The sequence below is a fragment of the Cyprinus carpio genome, chromosome B11 (assembly GCF_018340385.1).
Source record: "Cyprinus carpio isolate SPL01 chromosome B11, ASM1834038v1, whole genome shotgun sequence".
NCBI classification, from domain to species: domain Eukaryota; kingdom Metazoa; phylum Chordata; class Actinopteri; order Cypriniformes; family Cyprinidae; genus Cyprinus; species Cyprinus carpio.
Genome location: NC_056607.1, coordinates 16,109,130 through 16,122,738, shown reverse-complemented (window position 1 = coordinate 16,122,738; position 13,609 = coordinate 16,109,130). Strand labels below are relative to the sequence as shown.

The window sequence follows — 13,609 nt, the reverse complement described above, 5'->3', positions numbered from 1 at the left end:
ACATCATAGTCCAAAAAAACGATTACCTAATCCGATAAAGAAAGTAATCTTTCTATCTTGACAAAAGTAAGACACTGATACAGCAATTAAGACAGCCTATCGTGTCCAGGAAGGTGTCCATGCGTGGGCTCTCACTGCAGTAAAGGATGGAAAATAACCACACTCAATCTCTAGGTAATTTATGCTGCATGTTTTCTTCTACACTGATGCACATAACCCACAGAGTCCAGAGGTAAACACTACAGAAGGCCAAGTTAAACTACTGAATTTTCATGAATAATATTTGAAACCAGAGGATCAACAACAGCTAGCTATAGTCTGTACACACACTATCCATGCATAAAAACACTTCATGTGTTTGGGTCCTTCATCCTAGCATGTGGTTGGACGTCATTTGTTTAAGCAGACACACATTAGCTCCACTGTTTAGCGACTGTTTTTCTGCGAGCTTATGAACTGATGATGGGGAGTGGCCTCTCCCTCTAGGGATGACAGCTGTAGGGCAGGACCCCTGAATCAAATTACTTCTGCTCCTGCTGGGCCGTAACCATACGGAGTCATCAGACAGCTCAATATACTGGGGGAAGGGTTCTGAAAGACAGTCATACCCACACTCTTCACGGCAACATACAAACACTACAGTCATTAGATGACTACATATCCCACAATTCACAGGAGGCTGGAGGAGTATTGATTTCTGGCTGCAGTTGCCCAAGGCAACCCAGAGGCCCTTCTGCGAATCAATCGCTATAGAAAATGACAACCTAATGGGCTTGATCTAATACTAAATTTAATAAGTGTTCTTGCTGGAACAAAAAACAGAGCTGTCTAGATTTGTAGAAACTTTTGGTGGATAGATAAACTTTCCAATTTAAGGGTGTTGTGGGTGTTTTTCTTACATGTTACCATGCAATTTCTAGGGTTTTCTGGGTAGCTGCTAGGGTTTCGGGGTCAGAATTAAAATAGAGCATACATCTAAATATTACATTAAAATGGAAGAGTTATTTTAAATAGTAATATCTCACAATATTACTATTTACTGCATTCAATAAAATATACAAAAAAAGATTTTTTTAAAAACACTGAAAAAAATCTTACTGACCCCAAATTCTACAATGGTAGTGTAAATTTGTTGGATTTTTTTTCTTTTTGCCCATTTTATTGTTCACAAGATGAAAATCTTAAATCAGATCACCCATCAATAAAAAAGATGAGGTATAATTTGTCAATAGCACTTTCTTCATAAAAAAACAAAACAAAACAAAAAAACTGAGAATAAGCCATAATGCCATATTCATAATGGAAACAAATGTTTCTAGAATCGATAAGCTGCCTTTAAACACCCTCCATGGTTTATGTTTTTAGAACCAAAGACAAGAAACATTAACTCTCTGCTGACTCAAGCCAGATAAGACAGTTCACACCCAGCTCAAACGCTCAACCTTTGATCGGAGAGCTGGAGACAATTTATGACTGAATATTTCCATGCTGGGGTGGCTCCAGATTTTACAGTGCAGCAAATGTTTCAGAGCTCCACAGGCTCTGAGCACCAGAGGCAGAGCGGAAAAACAGCTGAGAGAGAAAGAGAAGAGGAACAGAGCCAGCTGGGGAAGATATCTACATCAGCGGTCTAAAGTTGACTGTAACAAAGTGAGTAATGTAGAGTACCAAGCCCTGCTGAGTACCAGAAATGTCCTCATATTCAAACATAGAATAAGTGAAAAAAAAAAAAAGTGAAAGTCATGACATTTGTCAAGTATGGTAACCCATACTCGAAATTGGTGCTCTGCATTTAACCCTTCCAAGTGCACACACACAGCAGTGAGAAGTGAACACACCGTGAACACACACCCGGAGCAGTGGGCAGCTATATCCAGCGCCCGGGGAGCAACTGGGGGTTCAGTGCCTTGCTCAAGGGCACTTCAGCCGTGGGTATTGAGGGTGGAAGAAAGCGCTGTTCATTCACTCCCTCCCACCTACAACTCCTGCCAGCACCGAGACTCGAACCTGTGACCTTCTGGTTACAAGTCCAAATCTCTAACCGTTAGGCCACAGCTGCCCCCAGACAAAGACCTGATCCATAAAAGCACAATAAGGAAATGATTTTCACATACAGATGATAATTATATATTCTATTTAATGTAATAAAATAGCATCATAATAACAGATATGAAACATTATACTATAAAATTACACATGATCTATGTGATAGTTTTTTTTAAATATTTTTTAAAGCAGTCTCACTTTCACTAAGGCTGCATTTACGTAATCAAAAATACAGTAAAAACATTATCATTTCCCATTATTATCATTGTTGAAAGCAGTCTTTTTTGGAACATAAACATCTTTACTGTCATGTTTGATTAATTTAATACATCATTGCTGTATAAAATTTTTCTTTCAAAAAAAAAAAAAATAATGTAACTCCTGTTATGTTAAACGTTATTTGAAATATACACCTTTAACATAAAATGTATTTACTGTTATTTTTGATTAATGCATAACAGTATTAATCTTTTTCTACTATTCAATAGTACAGTATATGCTCATTGTAAATATATAATTTGTGCAATGTTAAAAAATGTGCATGTACTCATTTCCTGTTTTCCTCCCCCTCCCATCAGACTACCATTCTTACATTCCAACATTTCCAGCGCAGCATGAATCCCGCTATTCCTCTCACTGTCACTTGAAAGGAGGGATGAGATGGGGAAGCAGAGAGTAACACAGAAGACAAAAGGAAGTGGGTAATGCTGGGTGTCTAAACTCTTAGCAACAAGGAAGGATCTGACATCAGCTTCATCCTCTCATAAGTGTCTGATCAGCACTTCAACATCATTCTGAGCTTCTTCAACCTCTGTTCCCATGCAGACATGCTCATTTGGGAGCGGAAAAGAGATTTCATGCTGTGTGTCACTGAAATATGAATAATGTGTAACAACAGCTGAATCTGAATTTGCATTAACTAGTTATCTGAGGTGGCAGTTACACTAAATCAATCCTTATCTTGGAGAAGATGCAGTTTTCATAACTTTCATGTCTGTATATCATCCCACTGCATTCTCTGTTTATCAGTTTACAGTGTGAACGCCCACTATGTGCATTCCATGACTGAGCTAGAATGTGAAAGTAAGATGTATATGATTTTTAACTCACAGGCTCAAAAAAGCTGAGAACCAGCTTTCAGCCATTTCTTTTCCACCAAAATGTTGCTGGTTTTGAGCAAGTGAAGATCTACAAACTTCTTTCAGAATCAGTCCAAGCTTCCATTGACTAGAGAAGCAAACATTGTTACGTTAATGTTTGCTTATCAATTCAGTGGAAGCTTGGGCTTTGTGCACAAAGTATTCTTGTAGCTTCATAACATTACGGTTGAAACACTGATGTCACATGGACTATTTTAACAATATCCTAACTACCTTTCTGGGCCTTGAATGTGTCAGTTGTGTTGCTGTCTATGCAGGGTCAGAAAGCTCTTGGATTTCATCAAAAATATCTTCATTTGTGTTCTGAAGATGAACAAAAGCTCTTGCGGGTTTGGAACAAGATGTGGGCTAGTAATCAATGACAGAATTTTTATTTTTGGGTGAACTATCCCTTTAATAAATTAACCAATATATTAAATATATAATAAATATGAATTGTTTTATTTCATTTTATTTCATAATTAAATATTACTTAGCTGGAGTAGCTAACATGGTGTCATTAAATAAATGCACATCAAGCTTCGTCAATTTTAATTTTGATCTGTCAAATCTATTTTGCGCCAGTACAAACACACACAGTTGTTCTAAAATGATGACAATAGTGGTTACCTGGTTCAAAACCAGCTGGATTATAAACCTGGCATTGTATTGGTTGAACTTAAGAGGGAATATTGTCTTAATCTAATAGAAAATATGCAATGTTCAGTATTACAAGGTATATTTAGCATTTTAAATGCTGACAGAGAGATCACGGAAAGATCTTGAAAACAAAAACAGTAAAACAAATAATTAGATCAAGATGCGTCAGCTGCTTTAGAATTACCAGACCTCCAACTTACCAGAAAAGGGACTTCTTGTGCAAGACATCATGTAGCTGTCTCTGGCTGAGCTGATCCAGACGAGAGAACTCGTACTGGGGGCTGAACTCTGCAGGAGCGGGAGTGCTGAAGCGCACTTCGAAAGAAGAAGTGGGAAAGTCCACCTGAAAATACCAGGACAGTGTTGTTGATAAAAAAAAAAACAAACAATCAAGAAAAACAGTAGGGTTTAAACAAACAAAGAACTGAATACAATCAAAATAGCTAACAGACCTAATACTAAAAATTAACATAAAAAAAAAATAATTCAACATTTATCTATATCTTACACACAGATATATACACATTATATGTTTGTAATGAGTCATATATAAAAAAAAAAAAAAAAAAAAAAAAAAAAAATATATATATATAAAAAAAAAAAAAAAAAAAAAAAAAAGTAAAATAATTGCATATATATAAAATTTGTAATGATTTTTTTCGTGTTCAAATGGTGAAAAAAATATATACATATACATATACATATATATATATATATACACATACACACACACACACACACACACACATATAGATAGATAGATAACATATATATATATAGATATACGATAGATAGATAGAGATATGAAAAAGATAGATAGATAGATAGATAGATAGATAGATAGATAGATAGATAGATAGATAGATAGATAGACATAAATAAATCAAACTTTAACAAAAATAAAAGGCAAATAAAAAGTGCATTGAGATCATATTCAAAATGTAGCTTTTTCACTAGCAAAATCAATGCAAGTATTTCACAAATATTTAACATATCTCTCAAACATTTAACAAACAAATCAACACCACAGCTACAATTTAAGCTAAAAAATGAAATGAAAAGCTCAAACAAAAATTTTTCTGTTAAGAAAACAAATGGCTATCACAGGTCCAATTTAATCTAGCTCATGGGTTGCAAAGCTGGCACAAGAGTGAAATTAGGAGGTTTATGATCCAAAGCAAACACTGAGGTTCACGGTCACGGCTGGCAGCAGTTAACACGAGTGCTGAAAGCCATAACAGCACCATGAACAGCTGAGGCTTTCACCTTTAACATGCCAAGTTAAATACCACTAACACTAAATGTTAACAGCAGAGATCCAATATATATTCAGCTAAAGACAAACGGAACTATGACCACATGCACCCAGTGCCAAAAAAAAGTGAAAATCAAGAAATCAATGAAAAAAGCTTTCAATTAAAGCTCATGATAGGGGAATCTGGGTCTGTTTTCACATTTCTGTCAGCTCGGGTTGAAATCAGTCCAGTCTTTATTGCCATATGCCTCTCAGCATCACACTTCATCCATTATCAGAGCAGAACACACAAGTCCCTCATCCATTTCATGACCTTCACACCAAATTTTCCCCCCATAAGGCAAGTCAGTTCAATCAGCGGCAATCTCGGTTACACCGCTGGGAAGCTATTTCCTACTCAACTATGAAAATTATTTGGGGCAGACAATGCATTAAATTGTTTATGATTTAGAAGTGTATTTTATGTTTGTGAAAAATTAAATAAGCCATCTAACCTGACTACTGTAAATCTACATGCATACAAACATAAATCATATCTATTAGAATGAAGGAAAAGCAGAATCTACAAAACAAATCTACAAAACTTGTCATGCTTCAAAAATTCATAATGCTTCAAACTTGGAGATAAAATCTCAAATTAATATAGTTTAAGCTTAATTAAAAAATAAACATAATAAATTTTGTCTAATTAAATCGTTCTCAACTGGGGGCCCCCAATAAATATTACAATTATTTTTTATCATTTTTTTTTACAATTTTAATAATCATCCTAAAAACATAAAAAATAAAGATGTACAATAACAGACTGAATATTTATTTATTTTTGTATCTATTACTGGCCATTTCCATTACAGTATTGAAGCATCAGATGTAGACTACATATCAGCTTTAAATATCAGGCTTCTGATATATTGTCTTTTGACCCAAAAAAAAAAACCACTAACACATTAAATGACAAAGCTTAACTTTCAACAATTTTAACAGACGAAATTAATATATATTGCAATTTCCCCCCTTAATATCTGCCCCTTTATGAACAAATAGGCACTGCAGTTTGCTTTATGCTCATTTACTCCATCAGCAGTTTGCAATAATTAATTACTTGTCAATTGATAAGTAGGACTTGATTCAGCATGAGAGCCACAAAAATATTTACTTATTGAAAAGAAACAAGAAAAAGAGTGTGAAAAATGGGGTCAGAGAAAGAGAAAGAATAAAACAGCAATGGATAAGAGGATAAGAGAAGGAGAGAAGCTTATGGGAGTGAGCGCACATTATTATCGTTTTAACGAGCTCCAGATGTGTCATTAGACCCAGATGCATCTTGGCTTAACAGGCATATTGCAGGAACTGACTGAGGGAACTCTGCACTGAATAACCCCAGCACCTAAATGAGGGGAGGAACCTACTGAATAGGCACAGGACCAGGCTTCGCTCCCAGTTTAAACTGCACAGCCCACTGCCCTTAGACAAAGCCATGCCATTCGGGCACAAAAGAGCCCTATTGGCACTACTATGGGCTGGTTTGGCACACAGAGATGCTAGAAAGAAGAACGGGGATTGTATAGTAGGAGGCCTGTGTGGAGGGTGGGAATTTCACAGAGGCCCATCCGAGTGAAGAGAAGACCATGCACACACGTGATTTCCCACACAGTTTCAGAACAATACCAACGGGGAGGTTGTTTACAGAGAGCGGCGGTGAAATCTCACATCTGAATGTGTTAAGAGAGGAGATTATTGCATGTGGAGGAAGTGGTGACTCAGCATGCACAAGATCTGGGGTGACGTCTCAGGTGTTTGTGATGATCGTCTGAGTACAGCCCTTATTGGTTTCTCAAGGGGACATCTGTATAAGTAAATTTACATGCCACCTCAGAGATAAAACTCATGGATTCTCATGTGTTATGCATGGAGTAATAAGAATATATAATATTTATAAACATCACCCATACTTATGAATGGTAATGTGTACACACCTTGTCTGAGAAATACAGTAAAAGGTCAAATACATAGGGAACGTTCCCTTTTCAAATGTTTGAGTTTAGTTAACATTTTTAGAAATTAATACTTTTATTCAAAATGGATGCATTAAAATTATCAAAAGTGACTGTAAAGACATGTATAATGTTACAAAACATTTCCATTTCAAATAAATGCTTTCTATTCATCAAAAAAAATATTAAGCAGGACATTAGAATGATTTCTAAAAGATCATGTGACACTGAAATTCAGCTTTGCCATCACAAGAATAAACAACATTTTAAAATATAGCAAAATAGAAAACAGCTGATTAAATTGTGATAGTATTTCACAATATATCTGTTTTTACTATATTATTAAACAAATGAAGCCTTCATAAGCATGAGACTTCTTTTAAAACACTTTTAAAAAAAATGGAAGGTTCTTTTTTAAATGAATTTATCAAAAAGAAACTAATAATTAGGTGAAAAAGTTTGTTCATGTCTGATTCAAAACAAAACAAGTACTATGTTACTAGTTATCTTGTACAGAAGGGCTGATGTCCTTTTGCAGCAACAAAATCAGATAAAATATGTAGTTGTGTGTTGTCAGACTGTTTCCTATGTTTATTTTGTTTGGGGCTTTTTAGATGCATATGAAAGTTATGAAAGTAAAAATTCTGTATCTATCTGTCTCTCTCTCTCTCTGCAGAGCAACATGACCTACTTTTAGGACATTTTGCAAGACGGTTCCTTCCTACATTTCCATCTGCACACTGGCCTGACCCTATTACTGCTAAAGTTACGAGCCAAGGAGAAAAGCTCCATTACACATATACCTTCATTATACTCTTTTACATATAATCTAACTAGACATGCCTTCAAAAATGTACAGCTTAAACACCTTAAACCTGTTAACTGTGCATATGTTCTCAATAGTTAATTTAGTGGGTGCATATGCATAAATGACCCTCAAAAAAAAAAAAAAAAAAAAAAAAAAAAAAAAAGGCAAAAGGCAACATCTTGGATAAATGACTGATCAACCACATTATAGGAGGCAAAGGAGAAAAATAAGTGTATGGAAGAGGAGGTGGTTGTGAGCAAACGATATACGATACTGAGAACGTGAATGATTCAGAGTTAAAAGTAAGAGTATAAAGTAGGACAAGCGGGAAACGGTTTACTATATGATTACACTTTGGATTGAGCAAAAGGCCGAACCTGAAGGATGACGCTGTCTGGCTGGCTGAAGTTGGGCATACTGGAGCGAGCGTTTCCACCGCCGGGGGTTGAAGGCCAGAGACCCAGAAGCTTCCTCCCACACGTCAGAACACTAAAGAAGAGGTAAACCGGGTCAGAAAACACCTAACATCCGCTTATGGATGCAGAATACAGACAATTAGAAACTTGACCTCAGTATATTAATGTCTTTATCTTTCAAACAAAGCTAAATATATTTGTAATGCTGTCAAATGATTAATTATGATTAATCACATCCAAAATAAAGGTTTTGTTTTTATAACAAAAACTGTACACACAAACTTTTATTTTGGATGTGATTAATCACTATTAATCATTTGACAGCACTATATTTTTGCTAGTCATTTTTTTATGGATCCTGTACACAAACTCTAAAGCAAACATGTCAGCCTTCCTAATAATGATACAAAATCAATAACTTATGTTATCTCTGCTTTTTTTGTGACCGATCAAACTTGCATGAAAATGGAAGTCAAAAGGACGAAAAGTTTCAAGTATAACATATTACATACATTTATTTAGTTGGACTTATATGTGCATTTGACTATGAAATGTTTGTTCAGTGTGTCTTCAAATTCATTTTACTTTTGCATTTACACAGCTTTAGATATATCAACCAGCTTTTCAATTTGCCACTTCTGCTAAGGAACTGGTGCACATAAAAAAAAAAAAAAAAAAAAAATTAAAAAAAAAAAAAAAAAAAAAAAAAAAAATTGCACTAATTTGCATGTTTGTGGTGTTTGTAGGCCGCACTAAACTTGCAGATGTCAGCCTGTTCTGATCACCACAACTGATTTGCTGTAGGAGGTGAGTATCAGCAGAACTCTAGTGCTTAAAGAGCCTGTTTTCATGCCCTCCAGTATTATATGCACTCATGGCATTATCAATGACAAAAATGCACAAAATGAGAAAGTCTGCCAGCAATTAAAAAAAAAAGACATATCAATGCTTACTGTCTGAAGTTGAATAAAGGCATGGTAACCCAACCCAAAGCCTCAATGGTGCGTTTCTGCTTGCTCTTTTCTTCCGCACCTCCAGGGGGCGATACAGGGGTGGCATATAGCGTCACAGTCAGCTGTGACTCCCTCGGTAACTGATTGAACTGGATGGGGAAGCAAACTCTGTATTTTGAAAAAGACGAAATTAAAATTGGTATAAAACCAATTTGAAACATGTTTTTGAAATAATGCTTCGTTAAGGATAAAATTGGAATTCAAACAGTTTCTCAAAACTAAGAACAACAACAAAGGGAACATGTTATTTTTAAACACCTATACTTGGGAGTTATAATAGTATAAACTCACACCTACATCCATGCGACTAAATATATTCACCAGGATGAAAAAGAAAAAAAAAGTGACAATTGTCCACTAAAATATCCCTGAACAATACCAAAGACACAATAAGGCGGCAGAGTATAAAAACAGCCACAGGAAGCTGAGCTGCATGTGCTATTTTCAAATATGACATCTGAAACACTTGGTAAACAAGCTTAGATCTAACGTGTTCAAACACTAGGCTATTTATTTTCAACAAACCTTAAAGAGATAGTATCTATGGGACGGTGTAGTGTGTGTGGATTTGCGTCAGGCTCACCTCTGGTCCCACACCACCAGGTGGAAGAGATATTTGCTGACCGCCTGTTTACTGGTGTGCTGGGGGGCACAAAGCTCCACTCCGCCATGGGTGAGAGAACAGGACAGGAAGAAATTTTCATAGCTGTAGATGGGTTATGTGTAAAAGAGAGAAAGACAAAAGAGGGTGAGATCATCAAGTGGCATTAACTTACACCTAACAGAAGCCAAGATTTCTGGGACATTAAATCACTGAAAACCTTCCTTTCCCGGGATCTGATGCTAACCTGATAAGCATTGTGAACTGAGCTAAACTCAGAGACTCCATGAGTTAGATGTGCGAATTATTTTTTCAGTCTAGTTTTGTGCACTGAACAAACTGATTCTTCAAGATGATTTGATTCAAAAGAATGACCCATTCACAAATCAGACACTGGTACTCCAAAGACATCCAGTGAATGCTGCATTGTCAAGATTTTCAGTAAAAACTGACTGAATAATGACATCAGAAAACTCATATGGTAATATAGCTCACAAATCATATAGACTAGGTTTAAGATGCTATGATGGTGGTTTTGCATCTTTTTTTAAGCTTAAAGTGCCCCTATTATGCCATTTTTAAGGTTGCCAATATTGTTTTTTGAGTCATCTAAATCAGGTTTACATGCATGCAATCTCAATTTTTTTTTTAAAATTTGACCTAATTTCTAAATGATTCGTAAACGACTCGTGCAAAGCAGTTAAAAGAATCAGTCTCTCTAAACCCCTCCTTTCAGTAAGCCCTCACTGCTGTGATTGGTCAGATGGCGCAGTCCTTTGTGATTGGTCCAGAGCCGTAGAGAGATTGGCTCTGGTTTGGCCTAATGCGTACAGGGCATATCGGAAATGAAACGCCCATTGCCATGACAGAATGACAGCCCTAGAGACGTTTCTCAGTGGTAAGTGTCAAGTGTAGAATGTGGATAGACATTATGCAAATGTGTTACTTTGTGACGTAGAGCCGTAACAGATTCTAATTCCAGATGATTCGTTTAGGCGATTGCGAGCAGACTCTTTTTTTTTGATAGACAATAACTTTATTTATTGTGCAATGTCGGCTTCACAACTATGCAGATACAGACATGACACATTGCATGAAATGTAACATTTCAAAAGGCATAATACGGGCACTTTAAAGGGTTACTCATTAACTACTCAACCTCGTGTTGTTCCAAACCTCCCATTGCTCTCTGACCCTCCCATAGACAGCAATGTAAGTAACACAATCAACATCCAGAAACGTAGTAAGAAAAAATCCAAAATAACACAAGTGACTCAACAATAATCAACAAAAAGCTACAAAAATACACTATAATACTTTTTGTACGCAAAGAAAAAAAATAACAATGACTATATTCAACAATTTGTCTCCTCCGCATCACCATTGCACCGTTTTCTTCCATTAGTGTTTTACAGAAGGAGGTCATTCAGTGAATAAATGACAGTACTTTCATTTTTGGGTTAACTAATCCTTTTAAATTTCAAATTAATCATCTTAAAGCACTGACTGAGAAAATGCGAACAGTGTGCATGATTTAGGAGAGCAGCATAAAAAATGTGTTCATGTCTGCATTAAATTCAGTGACATATTTTTGCCATTACTGAGTGACTTTTTTTGACCATTACAAATCCACAGAGTTCCATGTGACTGGCATAGCTTTTACTTTATGCTTTAGGTAGGTAATTGAGATTTTAAGGCAAGAGCTGTGTTGTGTGGTGTTAATTTTCTACCAATTACATAGTTGTATAAAAATAAGACAAACAAAATAAAATAATATGTACAAGATGTGTAAAATACAAAAATAAAATTCTAAACCCTTTTTCTGGCAAGATCTTATTAAACAAGTGTTTAACAAAGTTTACCAAGTAAAACCATCATCTGGTAATAAACAAAATAGAGAATAGGGAGAATGGGTGGGTGGGGTGTGGGGGGGGTCAAGTCTTTTGAAATCAAGTCTGTCCTAAACACACAAACTTCTATATTTGGGTTCACCAGCTAATTTAATGGCTGTGGAAACCCTGCTCCCTTTTCCCAACTTCTCTCTCCTAATCCCAACATTATCCGAAGTTCTCCCACATCATTCAACTTCAACTCAAGCACTTATAGAGACTCCTAAATGGGAAATGAACTCTCCTGAGGCCAATTTAAATAGAAGGAAAAACATTCCCAAGCTAAATGGAATACCAGAGAGGAAAGAAAAACACGTGATTGAAATACTAATGTTACTAATCCTAATACTGATCTGAGGATCCACAAAAACACTGCAGAGGAAAAACCACCAAGGTTATAGTCTCCTAGAAATCATTTAACCATATTCATATTTCAAAAACTGCCTTTTCACACTGATCCAAGATCAGCCTGTCTGATTGACTCTAATTGCCTAAAGCAGATGGGATGCAAGAGAATGTAAACCCTCCATCACCACTGCACAGGTGCCTGGTACCCAGCCTTCCCTCCGCCTGGCCTCCAGAGGTCAAAGGTTATGCTGAGTTCCCATACATGTTTCTTTGTGATGGCTTGTTCCACAATCAGCATCAGTTTCAGAGGGAGACAAAGAGCACTAGTTCAGGTCAGTGGGTGGGAGAGACCATTCCTGTGCTGTGTGGGGGAGGGGAAGGGGCTGTATTATTTTATTACTGAATGACTTGGAGAGGTATAGTGACATTTAGGGTTGGCCAGCATCTGTCTCCGTGCTGGTGGGAGTGGTCGCCACAGTTCTGGCTTAGGACAGAGGGTAAAGAAGAGGGGAAAAAAGAGGTAATGCCATTCTCAAGAACTCTCGCTATAGATCGTAACGCCAAATAATCCTGCTGAATTACCGAAGGGGATCAGCAGTGTGGACAGCTGGTGTACAGCTGCATCTCTTCTTCCAGAATAGTCAACTTTTCCTGTATCATTTCCACAGAATTCCATCTAAAAATGCAACAGTCAGGTTTTTTCGATCTACATTAATGATATATAGTACATTTTCTTATCCTGAGCAAATAACAGATGGAGCATGCAATCTGCTGAGAAAGCAGCACTCCCTGAACAAATACAAAAAGGGGCTACTTAACCCAAAGCAAAGCAAGAATTAGATTTCTGATTAATACATACTGTGGCACTTTTGAAGATTTTTCTACTTTCATTTTTCTACTTTCATCCTTTCACAGCATGTAATATAATATCATGGAAAGTCTTGTTAAAAACCTGTCATTCTGGATTGCTAATCTGTTTGCATTTGCAAAACAAATGAGAACACTCACTAGTGCAAATCTGAACTCGTTCAAATTGTCAAAACAAACCACTTTTAATTTTTTTTTTCCTACAAAGGCAATCTTATAAAGATAGACAGTGGACAATGAGTTATAGTAATATTCTTCCATGTTCCATAGTTTTTAGCAACACCCACATTACTTTGTGCTAAATGAACACAGTGCACAGCTGACAACAAACAATCAAGTATTACAGTAAACACTACCGTTCAAAAGTTTGGGGTTGGCAAAATGTATTTAGGCTGCATTTATTGATCAAAAATATAGTAAAAACATTAATATTGTGAAATATTATTAATTTAAAACAACTTTCATTTGAATAAATTTTAAAATATAATTTACTGCTGGGATGGCAAAGCTGAGTTTCATTTTCATTTTGAGTTTCATTTTTGTGGAAACTGATTTTTTAGGATTATTCTTTGA

At 36.1% G+C, this 13,609-nt stretch overlaps 1 protein-coding gene across 1 annotated transcript in view; it reads right to left on the bottom strand.

The window, feature by feature from the left end:
- The window catches only part of LOC109064962 (phosphatidylinositol 4-phosphate 3-kinase C2 domain-containing subunit beta-like), a 40,396-nt gene that overhangs the window by 12,232 nt on the left and 14,555 nt on the right, over nucleotides 1-13,609 (bottom strand). The window contains exons 12-15 of the mRNA XM_042734213.1: nucleotides 9,915-10,037; nucleotides 9,272-9,439; nucleotides 8,280-8,391; nucleotides 4,046-4,188 (exon numbers count right to left, since the gene is read on the bottom strand). Of these exons, the coding sequence (XP_042590147.1) occupies nucleotides 4,046-4,188; nucleotides 8,280-8,391; nucleotides 9,272-9,439; nucleotides 9,915-10,037 (546 nt within the window). The remainder of the gene's footprint in view (nucleotides 1-4,045; nucleotides 4,189-8,279; nucleotides 8,392-9,271; nucleotides 9,440-9,914; nucleotides 10,038-13,609) is intronic.